The sequence below is a fragment of the Xiphophorus maculatus genome, chromosome 21 (genome assembly GCF_002775205.1).
Source record: "Xiphophorus maculatus strain JP 163 A chromosome 21, X_maculatus-5.0-male, whole genome shotgun sequence".
NCBI classification, from domain to species: Eukaryota; Metazoa; Chordata; class Actinopteri; order Cyprinodontiformes; family Poeciliidae; genus Xiphophorus; species Xiphophorus maculatus.
The window spans coordinates 11,692,416-11,712,917 of NC_036463.1; the positions used below are offsets into that span (position 1 = coordinate 11,692,416).

General features: G+C 39.5%; 1 protein-coding gene across 3 annotated transcripts in view; it reads left to right on the forward strand.

Annotated features, from left to right (window-relative positions):
• The first annotated feature begins 3,230 nt into the window (after positions 1–3,230).
• sulf1 (sulfatase 1) overlaps positions 3,231–20,502 on the forward strand; it is a 43,335-nt gene continuing 26,063 nt past the window's right edge. Inside the window, exons 1-2 of one of the 3 annotated variants that reach the window (XM_023326008.1) lie at positions 3,231–3,574; positions 19,763–19,983. In XM_023326008.1, coding sequence (XP_023181776.1) covers positions 19,809–19,983 — 175 coding nt within the window. In that variant the 5' untranslated portion in view covers positions 3,231–3,574; positions 19,763–19,808. The remainder of the gene's footprint in view (positions 3,575–19,762; positions 19,984–20,502) is intronic. The other 2 variants (XM_023326009.1, XM_014468354.2) reach the window with 2 other exon arrangements.

Genomic DNA, 20,502 nt, shown 5'->3' on the forward strand with positions numbered 1-20,502 from the left:
TTAACTCTGTCTAGTTAAACAATTTATTACTTATCACAAGCTGTAGTGTCGGAGCTCTTTACTCATGCTATGCAGAGCTATACTCTGTCACTCACTCATGTTATGGCTGCATCCCGAAAGCCTTCGCTTTGGCAGGCTACACTGGCACAGAGGCTGCATCATAGCTATGACAGCCCCGATGTATCTCATTCAGCCATGGAGAATGGGGCTAGTGAACCGAGGAGCCCCCCAACATCGGCCTCTGCCTGCACCTGCAAGCCCAACCGATGACTGGAGAGCTGGAGGGAGGCAGTTTGGATGTGGGAGGAGGGGCGGGGGGGTCAGCGAAAGCCTGGGTTCAGCTTAATAATGGAGCACAAGACAAATGAGCTACTATATGAGCGACCCAATCAGAGAAATATAAAATAAGGGGAAATCATTCAGTTTAATGGCAACTTTATGTCAGATGTTAAGATAACCATGTGGTGGGCTTTTGGAAAACTCTTTGAAGTAAGCATGCAGAGAGAAGAGTGAATGGGGGTACTGCTGAACCCCTGCAGGTCATTCAGTCATTTATAAGGTCCAATTTTAAAGGCCTCCTCCTGCTTTTGCCTTTGTGCCCATCGGTGGTTGTGAAAATGGAAAACAAAGATTAAATCAGAAAAAGGATGATATGCCTTTGAATAAATCAAAATGCCAGCAAGCAATAAAATCTTAAAGGCATGAAGGACTTACTTGGATGTTTTCTCTATTGAAACAGAGCCTCGTTTCTTCTTAGTTTGTGTGGATTTAAGATGTTTACAGATGTGCCCCTCTCCCCCAGTGCGCCAGCCACCTTTAATCCAGTAAAGAGAACAGAGATCTCGGTCGCCTCTGGCCGTCCTGCAGGCTCTTTTGGAAACCTCTCGGCCGTGAGAATGGGGCTTGGGGTTGGAGGTGTGGGTTAGGCTGTGTGTAGCCATGCAGGAGGGGCCGAGGGGACGGTCTTTGTGAATTTAGCTAATCTAATTTGAGCACTTTTTTTCTCCCCAAGGGCCTGACTCATTCTCACTGCTGTCTCTGTTTCCAACATCAGTACAAGCTGGTGAAAGTTTCATGTGGTCTTATTTAGTTTAATGTACGCCTAAGGGGAACATAACTTTGAGCATCGACTTTAAAGGACGACTCTATCTTTGGGCTTTTTTTTAGGTCTTATTTTTAAATAAAGCTATAACACTGATCCACATGGATCCTGGGGATATAACTGCATGACATAGGACTTTTTTTGTGACTAAAGAAAAGGTTTAAAGGGTTTTGGGTCTATATATAATTAGGAAAATGGAAAAAAATATTGAAAGTATTTACTAATGACCGTAAATTCATCTGAATCTACTGGTGTTTATTAGAGACAAACAGAGATTGGTTAGTGACTGGAATCAGTTGAATTTTCAACTTCAGTGTGGAAGTTTTTTATTTTATTTTACTTTGGATGAAGACTGAAAAGATACTTAGTTTGTTATAAAGGAGTTGTTTATTGGAGATGGACAAACTGAAATGAAGTATTTTATTTGTTCATTCAGGCTGCTATAATGGAAAGCTGAACTTGTGCTGGTGCTTCTATTTGTACTTTTGCTGTTTTTGTTGTTTACACTGGTAAAAGTCAGGCATAAAACAAAGCTTGTTCTAAATGGAGGTCGATTGCCTTGGGAACAGTTGGTTGAACTGGAATCAAAAGAAACCAAAATCATGGGCATGATGTTCGTGAAAATGAAAACGTACCACTGCTGAAAATGCGATGAAGATATTACTTTTTTTTCTTTAAAAAGAAAAAATAAATCAGGTTTTGATAGGAACAGTTGGAAAATATCCAATCCAGTCAACTCTTTCTTTTGAGTCGTTTTCCTGCCTGCTTGTTCTGCACTGACCAGCAACAGTTTAGGTGTTTATTTCCAAAGCCACTAAAAAGGTGTGTGCAATTTGAGAAAAAGTGAAATGCTTCTGTGGTCGGCATGAATAAAACAAAGCTGTCCTACGTAATATAACTCTGTTCTTGTATTGTTGTGATACTTTTTTGAACATTTGAAAGCGAGAAGAAACTGTCTTTGAACTTCTTTTGAACTGCAAACCCTGAGATCTCTGCCACTGATTAGTCAGTTCTGTATGGGATGCCAGTAATGCTGAATTTTGTGGTTGTTTTGGGATTTGAGGATTTAGTTGAATACACTAGAATGAAGAAAATGTAAAAAAAAAAATCTCCATTTTATAAAAACTTATAAAAGACTCTCAATTAATACAATTTCTGATTGCTGCTTTTCCAGTATTTCTCAAAAAACAACTTCAAACAGAGATTGTTTTTATAGAATAGAAACAAACCCTTTAAAAAAAATTTTTTTTTTTAATTTTTGTATTTAACACCTTTGATTAACTCACTGTTGATGATGTTCCTTTTCAAGGGGGAAATTGTCTTGTGAGTGCTTGCCTGTGAAGTCTCTCCTTAATATCATCAGTTCCTCGTAATCGTCCTGTAATGGGTCCTTAAGTGGCACAGTGGTTCTACTAAATGATTAAGGCAACAGCTTTCTCACCTAATTTTTTTCTTTGTCTTCCCACAATGCTGAATTAATGCTGCAGTGATGGTCCTGGAAGTAATTAATCAAACTGTGATTTCTTATCTCTGATAATTTCTCACTCTTACTTTAGCTTAGTAATTTTATTGTCTCCTCCTCTAACCTTCCTTCTAATTCAAGGCAAAAGGCGGTGAAGGGCAGGAATGCAGCCTGGGGACTGTAAGAATTTATCACACTAAGGTGCGAGCGCTCCTGTGCCTGCAGATGTAACAGTTTAGTGCCAACAGCATTCCCACCATGAAGCCAATGGGGGTTTTTATGGCATTTGTAACTTTTATTCTCAGGACCACATACCCTGTGGCTGCTGAGAGAGGAGTGGGAGGTGGAAAGGTCAATATACTGGGGGTGAAATAGTTTGTGTGTGTTCCGCACTCTAATATTTTCATCAGGATGACATAGATGAAACAAATAGTTTATCCTTTTCTGCCTCTACTGTTTGAATGTGTCCTCTTTTTTTTTTTCTCCTCCAACTCCTGCTCCCCTCCCATTGCTCCCGTTTCCACTCCTCTCGCTCTTCCTGTTGGTCTACGTTGCCTCTCGGGTTACGATGACTGGGGGGTTTTCTTGCTCTCAGTTCATAGTGTCCATACAAGGTGGGGGTGGTACTGCGTGTGAGTGTGTGCGTCTGTCTCTCCCTCTCTGCGCTGTCCCGTGTCCTTGTCCCTGCCTCCTGGCAGTGAGGAGCCACCCAGCAGCCGGATTGTGATTGGGTAGGGGGAGTGGGGCTCTTGACACAAGCGTGGTGCTGACTTCTCCGGGACGTGTTTCAACAGATGGTCGAGGTTAGAGAGTGTCATCACATCGGAGCGAGGATTAGAGGAGAGAGGTTGTCTTCCAGGAGCTGTGTGGTCCCCCCCCCTCCTCCTCCTTCTACACTTGAAACTCAAAATCCCAGCACCAGGAGACAAACTCCTCCACGAGGGAAGGAAGGTCTGGTGAAGAACGTGAGGATAAAGCTCAGACAGGACTCCTTGCCTACTGCCTACCAGGTACTACACAACTTTCCCACTATTTCTTAATTTAGTTTTTCAGAATTTCTCCCCTCTTCTGTAAAGCATTTGCAGAACATCTGTGACTCAGTTAACAGTCTGACTCTGTAAGAAGAGATATGTAGTGGCAGTGGGCAGCGCTGTTTTCGCAGTCTGTCTGTGTACTGCTTGTACCGCAGCCCTTGTGTGTGTGTGTGTGCAAGGTTTTCATAGTTTTCCCCCTGAATGACAGGAATTCCCTCCGTCGCAAATTCCTCTGTCTCAAGGGATTAGAGGGCACCACATTCCATTAATATCATTTTTTCCCCAATGCAAAAGCATTCACCTGTTAAAATTTCAGTTTGCCTAAAGCATAAGGTCTTAAAACTGAATCTTAGCTTCAGTGAATGTAATAAATCTTTTCTCATCTAGAAAACTAGAGACCTTGATGTTTGATTATATTTTGTTAGCTGTAAAATCCATATTTTTATTTAATTACTCTCTTTACATCATTTCATAACACATGATAAGAGTCAGACAATATGCTATAAGTTTATTTTTGTCAAAATATCATGACATTGTATCACTCAAACAAATAGTGCAAAATAGCATCGATTTCCCTGCTGAAGCAGATGAGTGTTGTGATATGATGGAGAGAGAGAGAGAGAGAGAGAGAGTAGAAAAAAATTTTTTTTCTTCCCTGTGTCTTATTGTTGTAGCGATTCCGAATAATTATATTTAGAGGGACACCAATCAGTCTGCCAATTTTCTCTCAGTTGACGCTGATCAGTTACTGTACAATAATGTATCGGTACTAAAAACATCCAACAACCACGCCAACCAATAGCTTTTACTCTTTGAATTAAATGAAAATCTGTGAAATGTGCATAAATGAGGAAAATCGTGAAATTCCTTCATGTTTTATTGGATTTTGTCAAGAAACCTGCAGTACACGTTTTTTTTTTGTACACACCTCAGTAACATTAGATTTTAGAGCATGCCTGTCCGTCTCCAGTCCTCCATGCTTGGTGTCCTCGCAGTTTTAGATCCGTCTTTACGTCAACAAAATTGATTGAAATGGTCCAACTACCTCCTCGACAAGTTCTGCGTAGGCCTGTTAATGATTCATCATCATTTGAGTCAGATGTGTTGAACTAGGAAAAGGACTGAATCTTGCAAGATATAAACTCTTGATGACTGACTTTCGACACCATTGTATTTGAGAGAAAAAATCCAGCTTAAAAGAAAACTGATAATGGATATCAGATGGCAAAACGTTGGAGTATTTCTAATTTAATTATTACTGAATTGTGAACCTTTTTCTAATGTCAAAGATGTGCTTAACGCTTTGCACATCTTTGACTAAGACATCTCAGATTATACTGACTATAGTCAGTGTAGTCCCTCAAAAACTTTGGGTGCCACTTCCATATCCCCTCCCTTCAGTCGTGATGAGTTCTTTAATAAATCTTCTCCCCGAGAGCAATTCTGGCAAATTGTGTCAGCAAAGACTAAATAGATGAGTCGTTGTCTCTGGAGAGACTGTCAAAAGTGCACAGAGATGCAGCAAGTTGGGGGAATGTACTACTCATGTTGGCTATTTAAGTCAAGTCAAGTGAGAAGAGTGACCTGCCAGTGAAGTGGCAATATGATGTATAATATTTATACCCAGCTCCAGGCACCGTGCATGAGGTGTTTTGTAAATGGAGATTGTGCAGCTGTGAAAGTCTGAGAGAGGAGAGGGGTGTTGTATGGGTGAAAGCTGCTGTTGTGTGAGATTGTGTGTTTATCTTGGTAAACCAGCCGTAGCTACACTCGCTGCTTGATACTTGGAGAATTTAAAAGTACCCCCATAAGATTGTCAACGTGGGCTACAAGTAGTTCAGTGAATAATAGGTAGGCATATTATTAAGAGGGGAAAAAATGAATGTTCCCCAAATTAGCTTACAAATTGTGACACATGCTAATAAAGATAACATTTTCTTAAGTGTGGTGCAAGATATGCCAGATTTTTTTTTCCTTTTTTTTTATTAATCTGAGAGGGAATATAAAGGTGTAACTCATGTATATTCAGTTCTAAGTTTTAACCTAAGTCTATAATATTAACTTAGACTTATTTTATTGATCAAGTAAAAAAAGTTTCCTGTATCCAATCAGTCAACAGTCCACCAAAGCCCAGAGCATTTATCCCCTGACCTAGATTTACTAAATGGCAAAGTTATGATGTGGCTCCATTCAGAGTCGGTGACTTGTATCGGGCACAATAACTGTAAAACCGTTGGCCTTCATTTAAATGCTTTGGCACTGTCGGAGCGTGTTACTGAAAGGCAAGTGTAGAAAGTGATGGAGAGCCTTTTTTACCTCAAAATTTCGGTCATGACAGGACTGATCTACAAACCCAACACCTCACTCGAGTTTCACCCGGCAGTGTTTGGATTCGATTTCTGATTAGCCTTCCCAGGGCACAGTGAATCGACTTCGGGGGGGTTTCAAAACACTGAGTTTCCTGCCAGCTCAGAGGAGAGGAGAAGAGTTTAAAGAGTTTTTAGCTTTTCTGTGCTACAAACAAGAGCACAAGCAGCTGCTGCAAATAATTAGATTCTGAGAGGGAAAGGCACTCGCCAAGACAAACGTTGTTCCAGTAGCAGCTTTGCCATCCTTGAGATCTACTTGGGAATCTGTGTGTGTGCATGTATGTGTGTGGGGGTGTGTGCTTGTGAAGGTAATAAGTGGAGTAATTTGTTCTCCTGATAAGGACGCTGAGTGACTGAGTCCAATGGAAGGAGAAGAGTCGGCGGAGTCTGTGGCTTTAAGCGTTTCCACAAACAGAAGGCATGTGGCCTTTAAATGGAAAATGCAGTGAATCAAGATTTCCAAGATGTCAAAAACAAATATTACCGTCTAATGACTCTGAAAAAATTTATTTGTCATCATCAACTGAATTCTAGCCTTTTTTTTGTTTTAATTCTACATTTTACATCCTACAATCTACCTTTTTAGCAGCAGATTTTACATCTGGCTTCTAAAATTGCTAGGCAATAAAATTAAACACTTTGCAGATGACTTTAGAGTGTTCAAGCAAGAAAAGTTTGGAGAATTTTGGAATGGGAAAAAATATACCCAGAAGTGGTCAAATACTTTACATCCATATTTTACCGTTACATATATTTTTTAATCTATTTATTGACTTACTTTTACAAAAAACACAAAATCAGTTTGTGGTAACAGATAGATCCAACATAAAGAATCTTTGCTTTAAGAGCAGTCTCAAATTCATATTCTTCTTCATCAAATGAAGGCACACTATTTAACTCATGCTATATCTCACTTTCTCAGATATACTTAAACAAATCTAACATTTAAATTAAATAGCATTACTGTAAAATTATAGCAAATTACGAATGTATTTCTTTTTAATTCACAGGAATGAACTTTTGATACATTTGAAAAATAAATAAATAAATGCAGAACTAGAAAAGCATTTCATGTTCAACAGGGTTTAGACCAAAATATATTTAGCTTATGCTAATCTAATGTACCTCAAAGCAAAACCAAATAAACAAAACACATTTGCCTCAAAAGATCTCAGAATGATACTGAGATGAATTCTTCATATTTATGAGAATCAATTTGTGAGAATTTTGAATTGGAAATGAACAGAACCAGAACCAGAGAAAAATGTTTCATCCAGAAACATTATCCACAACATGTATTTGATCCAAATATATTTGCCTTTCCAGTTCTGTAAATAACCTACATTTCATCAACCAACGAGCAATATTAAGTGTTTATCTTTATTCTTAAGTGAACTCTGGCCTTTAAAGGCATGTCAGTTTTTACCCTCTTAAGCTGTTACATTGACAAATATCACATTTGAATTTGAAAAAAAAATATTAGGCCAGATTCTCTGTTTTACAATAAAGTATAATTTTTAATGAAGTAAAATATAATGGTTTGCAGATTACTTTCTGTGGCTCATAAAAGTCAGGTTCAGCTAATTTTGAAATATAAATAAATGGATTCAGGATAAAGAATAGACGGTTTCATCCAAAGTATTTTCTGCTTTATGTATTTTGCCAAAATACACTAAATCAAATGGTGGTAATATACAGTGACAGATATGCTGACATCTTGATTTAAAAACTTATTAAATAACAAACACCTCATTATGAACACTTATAAGCATTCATTCTCTTCTGTAATTGAACTCCAACCTTTGACTCATGCCATAATTTATTTAGCTTTTCTATCTGACCGTACTCTGATAGATCTTAGATTTGACTTGAGGGGGGGTTCTTGTTTTTTTTTTGAGAGGGTAAAATTTGGGCAGTTCTGAAATGGAAATAAATGAATCCAGAAATGGAAAAGCATCTTTCATCCTGCACATCATCGGCAACATGTTTAGATGAAAATGCCCTCAATCAGTTGGTGGTAAGGACATTGTGACATGTGACATCTCTGCTTCAAAGCTTCTCTGAGTAATGCACCTCTCATGATGTAATAAATTACCTCATAATAGTTTTTTAATCTTTCAAGAACACTGCAATCCTCTAATTTATTTTTTAAAAATGTTAGGCAAGTTTCTCTGATTTGTGCCTGTTAAGTTGAATGCTTTGCCGATGACTTGTTTCTATTCATGACAATTAAGTTTGGTTACAAGAGCCTCATTTGCAACATGTTTTCAATTAAAATACATTAATTCAGTTAGTGACAATATAGTGATTTAGAAAGATGAGAGAGGTCTGTAATTTTCATTATGGGTACACTTCAACTATGAGAGACAAAATGAAAAACTAAGTCTGGCATATCTCATTATAGGATTGCTAAAGAATTTTATCTAATGATTGCATACAAAGGCATTTGTACACACATGTAATCCTTTTATCAAGGCTACTTGTCACCTTCTCAAACTGGTTCTACTTGGACAGAACTTCTGTATGCAGAACTGGAGGGAACTGGGGGCAACTTTTTTTGATCAAAGAAAGATTAGTTTGTGGTAATACGCTACACCTAATAATTAGGCACATTAGCTTTCAAAGCTAAGCTTGTGTGTGCTCTCCTGTGTGCCATAATGTTAAAAGATTTCCTCAACCACTCTCTCTTCTGCCACTTATTTATCTCTTCAGCGTAATGATAGTGTTCCTCGCCTTAGTCTGATTGCATGGTGGCAGTGGCGTAGATTGCACCAACCTATCACAGCAAATGACCAGTATTTGAACAGCATGCTTCTATTCATGTGGGATCAAGAAAGACTGTGTTTAGATGAGTCAGACACTTTCTCAGTTTCCTTGTTGATCTTACTGATCAAACATTGCTTGAGAGTTTCAGCCACGAAGCTGCCTCCAAACTCAAATTGTCCTTGACTTTTGAGGGTGATAGCCAAGCCATGCATACGTATCTGGATGTGCGCAGACGCACAGTTGGGGTTTTTGAGGTATTTGGAAGCTCACAGTAATACCCCAGTGTGTTTGTTCAGCCTGTCATTTGAGCGAGAAAGGTCAGGGCAAGCAAACATTGCATCCAGCTCATCTTTGGAGAGAATCCTACTCCTCCAAACCTTGATCCAACTCTGAGCACTTTGTTAGAGTTTCAACCACATATTTATAGTGGCTTAGCTTCTAGCTTTGTCATAACTGTCAGTTGTACACAGAAAGAACCCTGAGCTGTCTTTAAATGAATCAGAGACATATTGTTTATGGGTGGACTACTTTTTGTGATGTTATAATCAGTAATGTTTGAGTGTAAGAGGAAGGATTTGCCTGGAGAAGGAGAAAGCCGGGTTAGGAGGGTGAAGTGGAGCAGGGACGAGATAAAGAAGAGAACGAGAGTAAATAGAGGGAGGTGTGAAGGAGTGATAAAGAGGTGAAGAAGGATAAGGGGAGAAAAAACGGTCATCTCAGGTGAGCCATTTGCCCACGCCCACAATTCCTTAGAACTAAAACAGAAAGGGTGGAAATCTTTTTTGCACACACGCATATAAAGAGAAACTTAGAAAAAGCCATGTATACGCAGACTCTGTGTACAAGCTTGCCCCCTTGGTCTTCCACCTCCCAGAGTGCTGGACTGTCCTTGTTTCCTCATGTCTCTTGTCCAATAATCCCCTCCCCAGGGAGAGGCAATCTGTTTTAGATTTGAAAGCGAAAGGAACCTGGCCTGTATCACGTACAATTAAATACCCGTCAGAATCCGTCGGCGTGAGATTGGAGCGAGAAGTGCTGCCGCGGGGTTTTGTGGGGGTAGCTGGGTTGTCCCCTTTCATCCACCGCCTTTCCAGGAGAGAGATAATGGGGTGGGGATTGTAGGATGGATGAGAAAGGGTAGAAGGGGGGGGCAGTAAAGAAGCGATGAATGTTTCCTCACCCCTCCATACTCCACAACCTGACTAATAGAAGCCAGCGTGTGTTTGTTTCAGCTCCCCTGCTCCCTTTCTTTCATTCTACCCCTGGAGCGAGCAAACACATTCAACCTCAGCCAGCACTTTCACTCCTGTCCTAAGTGTGTGTACATGTACAACTGCTCAAAAGTGTGGACTTGACCATGTGCTTCGTTTAGCCTCTGGTCCTGTTTGCTCTCACTTGATCAACCAGAATTCGCCATGTGGACGTAGAGCCGCTACATTCTGAAAAGCGGCTTTGTTTACGGTGAGCAAGAGTAGCATTTCAGTACACACATTATCTTTTCTTTTCTCAAGTTGCCTGTGGCAACCTAAGTTGGCATTGACCGGTGTCTCTTTAACATGCCGGTACAGTGTATTAACTACATTTCTTTAACAATGGTTTAAATTAAAAACATTTTCATACTTAAGCTTTCGATTTGATGTTGTTTAGACTAACCAGGCTTCCTGCCGATGCAGTTCTTTGGACTTAATGTTGTGCTGAGAGGTGAAATTTATCCTGAGTGGTATGAAGTTAATTGAATTACAAATTATGTTACTGCGTGCTTCAGAAAACCACACACAAAGCCAGAGGCAAAGAAAAGCTAAGCTCCTGGTGTACAAATTACAGGTTCTGTGTCTGTCTGTGCTCAGGTCTGACAGATAATTCTTGCTGCCTGTTTGAGTGACTGCTGCAGCAGTTCATGATATCCAAATTTAGTCAAACATATGTGCCCCAGGGCATTGACGGCAGGGACCAGCATTGTGGCACAGGTGCAATCAAACAAATATACATTTTTATGAGCGGTATCACATTTGCATGACACAGTCTCGGAGAAGTTTATTAATGGCGTCCAGGGTCACGTAGCGCTAGGTTCTCATGGTCTGTTAGCCTATGGTTCCTGTAGAATAAGTCTGCACATGCTCCAGATTTTAGGGGTGTTCAGTTTCATGTGCCAGCAGCAGTTCTACACTAATCAGCAGCTTTCTGACTGAAGGTCTGTGGATGTGGAATGAGCGCGCCTGCTTAAAAAAATGCTTATTAAATCTAAAGTGACATATGATGTTCATCTGCAGTATTGTGCTTCATGACACAATTTTGACTACTACAACAATAATGTCCTTCCACTTGCTGTTATGGTTATTGCTGATAAACTTCTTATAACCTTAGTCAAATTTTCAAGGGATGTTTGTTTGGAACAATATACCATGTAATTCTTCTCTTTTATATAGTTATGGTGAGAGAGCAACAAAGCGATGTTAACTGATTAATTACTAATGCTGTCTGCTCAGGTAACTAGCCTCCAATTGACTGGTAAACAGACATGCCACCCTAGTTTTGAATCAGCATTAACTTCAGAGGATTGGATGGAGTTTTATTAATTTCCATGCTATAAGTTTCTGTATTTTTCACTATCTGAAAAATTATAAACGGACTAATGTTGTTTTCGTGTAAGCCAGTGTTAGTGCTGAAGCCTTCTTTCAGCTAGCTAAATAAAGATTTAAAGCATCATGTGGGGCAGAGGCGATACTCTATAATAAATACAGCCAGTGCAAACTCGGGTTACTCTGGGGGTGTCACTAGAATCGAATTAGGATTTTGAAACCCAGGTTAACAGTGGGACAGGAAATTCTTGATTCAAAAACTGTCAATTTTTTAAACTATAGAGTACATATATACTGTATTTGCAATGACCCATACCTTTGAAGTTATCATTAAGCGTGGATAAAAATTAGCTAATATTGAATTTTAGTACATACCTGCTGTACACTTGACTCTTAAAGTGATTACTTTAAATGTTGGTTTGGATCACTTGTGTTCACTATAAGGTATGTGGCTGTTTTCTTTGTCTGTTGGGTGCAAGCTCTTAAACAATGTTGTACAAGTTAAAAGAAGTGCCTATAGTCGTACAACTGATGTCAGAATGCTGTGAACTGAAAACATCCCTCAAACTTGGTGAACTGACTTGGTTTCTTTATTCTTAACAATTACCTCAGTGGAAACCCATTGAAGCAATTTGCTTTAGCTTTCTATTGTGGTGCAGAGAGTGATTTATTTGGGGTGTGTTTGATGTGTCAAACAGACAAGAAAGCCACCCATGAGTACATTCTGCTTGGTCTTTCTTCATTTGCTCAGACTGATGGGACTTTTGAAAGAAATTGGAACTTCAGCAAAGTTTATAGAGGCATACAATTAGATTCTATGAGTTTAACCTGTGGTCTGTTTCTTCTTAACATGTTGGCTTGCTTTCAGCTTGTCATATAACTGTGGTTAATCACCTCATTAACTACAGTTGCATTTGTCTTATCAAAAGAAGAGTTTCCCTTTTGTTGTTTCTCTTCCTTATCCTCTTTTTGTCCCCTTCTAGAATTTTAAACTTGCGTTTCCTCTTATAACCTTTACTTTAAGAGCAAGCTGTGTTGGTATTGCCCTTAGCTTTTTGTAATTCCAGATGACTCTAGGATCTTGAGCTCCACATTTTTGCGGAAAAGTAAAAGCCTCTTGTATTCACTGTCATTCATTTGCACTGCTGACTTTGATTTTGACCTTAAATTTCAAGTTTTTCATCAAACCTTTGAACGGAATGGGTGTATTTGAGTGATTCCAGCTTTACTTAATGACACTAAGCACAGTCATTCATTCTTCCCAGCATCGTCTTATTGCTTAGACGGATAGAACTAAACAAAGCTTGTGCCTGGTTCAGTTTAAACACACACCACCTACAAATCCAGAGCACACACCCACACACAAATAAATAAAACTCCTTTTCATTTCTGTGAGGACTTGTGTTTTTTAATCATTTCCTTCTTATAGTACCTAAAATCTCTTATGATTTCAAAACAAGCCCCCCATTGCTGTATAAGATATCACCACTTTGAAGCATTTTAAACTAGGATTCATTTAATTATACATAAAGATGCAGTCATGATGTTGATGGGGAAGCCTGGCAGCTTTGGCACTACAAAGGGTTTCTTCCTGGGACTGAAAGAAACAAGAGGGCTTAGACTAATGGCTGTGAATGCACTCGCTACAGGTTCATATTTCACTGAATTGAGGCCATTCTACTTCATTAAAGTGGCCTCCATCGTACCACAAACCCACCGCACACCAGTCAGTGGGAAGCTCCAAGATTTAAATTCTATAGCTTTACATTGTTAGGACGTTGCCTGTCAAAGTAAAGAGTTGTGTAGCTATAAAGTTGCTGGAACAGGGGAGGAGGGGTATCTTGTACTTCGTTTACCGACTGGAATTTAGTCATAAATCTTGAATAGGTTTTGGTCAAACAAATCAGTAGAGTTAAGAGTCTGAAAACAGCAAGTGTTTTTTTTTTTTCTCCCCAGTACCTTCATGCAGCCAAATAAATGCAGAGAGACAGAGCCTCCGTTCAGTCAGTCGTTCGTGTGGCTAACAGACAGGTTTTGGTGGGTACAATGTGCTACCCTTGGCTTGCTGGGCACAGCGGGTCCTGACACAGGCCCTCCTCAGTGTAAAATGCCCCCATGAGCCCTCATGGCAGCAGACCAGCTGAATTCCATCATATTAGAGAAATATTTGGACAAACCTCTATATTAATTTAATGCCTAATTTTTCTTCTTGGAGAAGGAGCTCTCAAGCTGGACTAAAATCTTGGAAGTTTGATGCAAACATAAAAATGTTCCTCAGTTTTATTTAACCTGCAGTGTTTCTGAGGTCCATCTGTGTCTCTATTGCTACTGCATATTACTCTTTTCTGCTTTCCTCCACTCTAGTATGACGTGCTGAATGACCTGTATTGTTACTAGTTCCACAGCTTATTGCTGAACAATAGAATTTAAACGATGCCATTAGATTTGCATTCTCCTCCTTTTGACCAGTGAGTGGATGAGGTAAGCAGAGTTAACAAGAATAAATGGAAATCTGAGATGGTTTTAACTTACTTACTTTACCACTAAATAAAGTCTTTTTCCTTTACTTAATATCAAAGTCTGTCCCCAAAAAATGTGCACTTATAAAACATCAGCAGACGATTTCCAAAACCCCCTTTTTTTTGTAGAGCTTTGGCCCAATGATGATCTTTTTTGGAAATGTCTCTTAACTATAAATAAACAAGATTAAAAGTGTTTTTTTTTTCAGCCTTCCTGCTTTAAATGGTTTAGAATTTTTTATATTAGAAATAGTGGTGACTCCACAATGCAAGTGAGCTGTAATATATATTTTTTTATATTTCGAAACAAGGATGCAATGATTGCTAATTTAGCATTTTATTCAGGCTTTCACATCTTATATTAGTGATCAGCTAATATTTGAGCAGATGGCTTTACTAAAACAGCTGTCTCTGTATATTAGAGTATGTTGAGCCTTATCTTAATTGAGAATTTCAAAAGGGCTTTGCCACATAGAGCTTCCAAAAATAATAAAACACAACAGTTTAGGTGTAATTATTTTAGCCTTCCTGTTATCAGCCAAAATTTTGCTCTCTCGCAGCCTGGATGAACTGCAGACATGTCTTGACATTTTAAATACCTAAAAATACCTTTTTTCAAATAGCTCTCTAAATATTTACTGAATGCAACTTAAATTTTAACACTACACCGTTGCTAAAAATATCAAACTTTGAGCTTTCATACCACAAATTTAACTTCAACACCAAAGAGTGTTGTCACTGCCATATGACTGCACCAGGCCTGAGGTGTTCACTTATCAGAATAGATAGTTTTTGAGTTTCTGACCACCTGGTCACATGTTAAAATTTTACCAAGTCAAGTTAATAGCTAATTGTTAATACTTTCCCATTTGATTTATAGCTCCACTTCTTATCAACACACACAGGCTGTAGAATTGAAACTGTGCTGATATATGTGTTTTCCTCTTTTTTGGCAGTAATTAGAATGGTTAAAAAGACTTGAGCATGGGCAGGGAATGCTTTAAAGTAGCCTATCAAAGGCCTACTAACCAGTAATTTCTATAAAAGAATGGTTTACTGTATAAGACAATCTGTTTTGAGTTTGACCTGCATCTTATTTTCAGAACCTGAACTTTTAAAAGTTCAAAACTCTTCATTTGAGCCCAATCCTGCTTTGTGGACAGATATATTATGCAACGATGGATGGACCTTTTTCATGTCTGTTGTTTTGTGCTTTCATGCTTTTATGTTTCTTCTGCTGTTTTTCAGTGACAGCTGATAAATGTACATCCTGTCACGGCTGTCTGGATAGAACCTAAGCCAGACATCACCTGTTTGTCATTTCTGGAAGGAAAATGCAGACCAATCCCACACGGACCTTTTACAGGACGCCATACCTCTGTATTGAACCTCTTCCATTCATTTTTCCCTTTTGACCCCTGTGTGTGGCTAGCCTCTGGTTGCTGAGGTTAGGTTAAACAAGCCACCATCAAAGCCGTATCACCGCTGGGGTCGGAAGAGGGTCAGGGAGCAGTGGAGTGTGTGGTTTGAGGCCCTGACTGGAGGGTACAACCAGACAAGTATGGCTGCCCAACATGGTTAAATAAGCCACAGCTTTATTATGTTCATCTATATGTGAGAGAAAGTGAAGCTGCCTGCCTGTTAGCAGCAAATTACTGAGCAGAACTTCAGATTCCTCTAACAAAATTATCTGAGCGCCATTTTCTTTAAGGAAAGTAGGAAAGCTCCTGCTATCATGAGGTTGAGATGTGCTAAAACGCTGAGTGATGATGGTCATTAATCTGAAAATTGCACATATTTTAAGCATATGGCAGCTGTGTGCCTGAAAACAAGTGGCCTTGTTGTTTCACTCCTTTGAACCCCCCTAACTACTGGGTTTGTTCTGTTCGTCCTTATGTTCTAGTCACGCAGAGTACTGTACGGACCAAATTTAAAGGGTCATTACAGCTAATCCTCCAAAACAAAGGGGAAGCAGAAACAATGTGCTCCCTAGTCCTCTGGTGCTGTCCAGAAATTAAGATTCCTTGTCTGTTTAGTCCTAGATGATATAAACTCATAACTGATTCAAAATGAAAATTGGGATTTTACTTTTGTTTTAGTGGTTTAGCAACATAAAATACACCATAGATTTAAGAAAGATGCAAACAACACAATTAAGCAAAATAAAAGCTGCCTGTTCTCCCTGTGAATACTCTGTTGTCTCTGGGTACTCTGGGTTCATCCCACAGTCAAAAAATATGAATGCCAGATTGATTGATCTCTCTAAATTCTCTTTAAGTATTGGTGTGTGCTTGCATGGTTGTTTGTCCTGTCTGTCTCTGTGTTACCCTGCGATGGACTGGCGACCTGTCCAGGGTGTACCCCGCCTCTCGTGCATTAACCGCTGGAGATGGGCACCTCGCCTCAGTTGTGTGACACACCAACACTGAAGTTGTTGATGAATTTTTGTGACTTGTGCATTGCAGAATCAGGTGCATTTGCTGCAATGCACCTTTATACCGTTGTAATATTTGCATTAATTATTTTCCTGAACTGTTTGTCATTAGCCTGTTTGCTACGGCACTGTTCTTGACAGTTGTGGCAGAGGACATGGTTGGTTTCCAGGTTCTGACAAGACATGTAGTTTGTACTTCAAAATGGAAAGTAAAAATAATCCTAGACTGATTGCATATCCCATTAACATAAGAGATAGGTTCTAAGTTGAAGCCTTCACATTAGGATAGATAACTGTGAGGCAGCCATTTGGTACCCATATCTTGATTTGTCTATGTGAACTTGATTGACATTTGAATCTCAGTGCGTTCAAACACTGCAGATATTGACCTCATCCACTCTACAATATTTGAATCAGACCTTTTGTGAGTGGTAAGGATGCACCATTGATGGAATTCACTGGTATCTAAAACTGAATTGGTGTTGGGTGAGAAGATTACATTGGCAAACTGACTGCCTTACAGCTGATTTCCAATCTTCCACAGCTTGACCAAAATAGAGCCTTAAGTTTTCTCCAGAGATGAGTTGTGTCCTTTGTTTCTGGGAAGCTTCCCTGCATAATGTGGGAGGACTTGGACCCAAACGGCAAGGGATATTGTTTTTGTGGGAGAAAAGCCGGTGTCTGGGTATCATTTTAGTGCCTGCATATGTTTGTGGAGCAGTTTGTGTAAGGTCCTGTTCGCTCCACCACCCTGCACTTTGGGGGGGTAGTGTTTGGCCAAATGGCGCCAATGTTTGTACAGAGCTGTCACGATAACTGGCTCGCTCAGACGCAGCTCATCTGAAACAGAAATCAGAACAGTATAGCACTGTTTGAACTCTGCTTATCATGTCTAAGATCTGACTGGAGAAGTGAAAGATGAACACCACAATCTTAAGGTTACTGAAAATAACTTTTCTCACTTAAGTTTTTTTTTGATGACATGATATGTCATGATTTTGGGAGGAACATCTGTTGATGCATCACTTAACAAAGGGTGTTTTTAACCTGTCAGATCAGCCATTACTGTGGTTCACTGTCTTATCTTATCCTTAATTTCTTTTATTGAGTATTAGGAGCCAGACTGTAGAAATCTTTCCTGTAAATTCCAGGATTGCCAATATTTCTTCACTATATACATTTCTTTTGCTTTTCACCCTTTTTCAGTCCAATACATGTAAATTTTCATATTTCACTGGTCTGTTTTGATTAAGTTATTACTTATAGTCGCACCCATTTTTTTGATTTTGGTTAATTTTTCTTTCATCTGAAAATGGTACTTTTATCTGCTGAGCAACAGCTCAGTCTGTTTTCCACTTGGCCCAGGTAAGACATTTTTGGTGTTTCTGATTTAAAAATGGCTTAACACAAGGAATGTGACAGTTGTCCATGGAGACGTCTGTGTATGGCAGCTTTTGAAGACTCCAGCTGGAGTTCACACTTCATGATCTCACTTAAAAACCCTGAACGGGCATTGCTTCACAATCCTATGAAGGCTGCAGTATCCCTGTTGCTTGTGGAACTTTTCTGCCACACCATTTCCTTCCACTCAACTTTTTGTTATCAATCCTTCATCCAGTACTTTAAACAGTCAACTCTTAAGCAGTGATCCTTTGTAGCTTATAAGATTATCTTGTAATACTACAATTTTCAGGTAAATTGTATTTTGGATTTCTTCCATCTGTATCCCCTCTCCCTCCTCCTTGAGCCATTATTGCCTCCTGAAGACATGCGCCGCTCCCGACCGAAAACAACCAATCCGAGCCAGGAGGAGGGTCTTAACACTGTCACTCAACCTCATTTACTTTTTGCTAAACATGCTAATGGCAGAGAAACAACTTACTGTTACAGGAAAACCGTTAATTCGCCGTCATCGGGGGCTATGCTGACTCGCTTGAGCATTCACAACAAGATCCGACGATGGGGATGCACCTGTAGCGGTAGCAGAGAGCAATGGGGGTTTGGGGAGGGACAGGGATGAGCGGTGCCACTCGAGATTGTGACTTACAGGGCTAAGACCTATCTGTGAGCTCTGATTGGTTGTTTCTAACTCGCAGTGGGAGAACATAGAGGAGCTAAACAATTTCTCACACCATACTGTCAGGACATGGTGACGGCTTCAACGAAAATATAAAGAAAAATATTTTATTTAGAAGTTACATACTGCAGCTTTAAAGGCCTAAGTAATTGACATGTTGCCTCCATTTTTATCTGGAGTATCTTTTGGTATCTCATTAATGATATTTATAATTTGGATGGAGTGATTATGGGAAATAAAGGTAAGGACGGAGGCTCCCTGGGCAGACCCAGGTGTCGCAGACCTTCCATTTGTTTCCAGTCTGTTAACTCAAAATGGGAAGCAGCATGGCGCCACTCAGCAGGACTGCTATCCATAAGGCATTTTTCATCAGCATTAATGGAGTACTCATTATCATAGGACAATGGTTCATTTCACAGCCACAAGCTATACAGCTCTCAGATGTATTACTGCCACTGAAAGCTACCTGCTAATTGGCATAATCTTAATGTGTCTATATTTACAATACATTTTTCTAATTAAGCATTAATTTACATTTTTATACATTTATTTAAATTTTTGATTGAAATTTAAGATTACCGTCCTGATAATCTTAGCTACACATAATTGCTATTGGTCAAGCATGAGTTTTTTTTTGAGAACCAAGCACCAGCATGTTTTGATGACTGAGTGGTCATCTGTGATTAGCAACAAAGCCACTGGAGTTAATGTGGTGGAACCATTTACTCCGCCTCCTGCACCAAAACTTCCTCCCCCATCCAGAAGTCTGTCATGCATGACTCACCAGGATAGGTGGTGGTGGTAGAAGTGGCGGTGGTTGGAGAGTTGGGAGTTGTGGGGGGCGGTGAGGCTGACTGTTGAGTGACAGGTGGAAAGTGGGCTCTGATTGGCTCCAATTGAAGAGCAGTTGTGGGTGTTTGAGTTTGGGCAGCCAATTGCATAGTTTCGGCACATTTAGCTGAACAACAGCTCTGCAGTTGGGATAAAGAGTTTCCATGTGTGAGGTTGCCTAAAGAGGAAGAAAACGTTCCAGAATTTTTCTTTTTTAGAAAAAGAGAAGTTGTACTCAGTCCTTGGTGGGTCATGTTTGCCTGGAACTTCACCCCCAAAATGTAACTGAGGTCAATTTGTTGATGTGGTTACTTGAAATGTTTAAGTATTTTTTTAGACCTTTAAGAGCTATTATCAAGGAATTGGTCATTGTTTCTTTGTTTATGGCTTATCTATTACATAGAGTTGACTTGTAAAAGTGTTTAACACTGTCCACCTTTTTCTAATTACTTTAAAATTAATCATGTTATGTCATCCTTGTTTTAACACGTTTTTCGTTCTGTCTTCTCTCAGTCAACTAGGCCCTTAACATCTACCAAGATGTAGGCAAACACCCTCACCCATCCTCTCCTCCCTCCCATCTCTCCAGTGATCATTCCATCAAGTTCTCTAGCTGTCTGGTTCTCTTGGACGCCATGCTAATTCACTGGCTCTCCTGGCTGGTCCTGCTGTCTGTGGACTGGACTCCAGGCAGCCAAGCCTTTACCACCACCAGGGCTCAGGGGATTAGGGGTCGCATCCAGCGGGACCGCCGAAATATCCGGCCCAACATCATCCTCATCATGACCGATGACCAGGATGTTGAGTTGGGTAAGAAATACTGGCAAGCTTACCCCTCCACATTTATTTGCTAATATACAAAATGTATCACTGTATTTGATTTTAATTGCTTTCTTTGTTTTTCTGGCTATTTGCCTTCAGATTTATATGGTCTCCTTCTTTACATTAAATATTAAACGCAGACCATAAACCAGTAGGGAATGACCATCTGGTTTTTCAGCTGCTGCATTTCAATTGGGTTTAGTCTGAGCAAACTGAGCCAGAAAGGATTACCTACACAGTACCTATAAAACATAAAAAAATATTCATCCTTTTGAATGATTGAGCCTTTTTATTGCTCTGACAAATCAAAGAGTTTTGCTTCTTTGACCAATTTACAAAAGAGTCCCATTTAATCTCAAAGTAAAATCTGATTTCAACAAAATAAGTACAACTGATTAAAAATATAAATATCATTTTTATGCTCCTGACTTGAAGGGGCATGAACAGCCCTTTTCATGTCCAGCCACAAAGTATACTTTTAGAGGATTATACAGTATCTATAAAAAG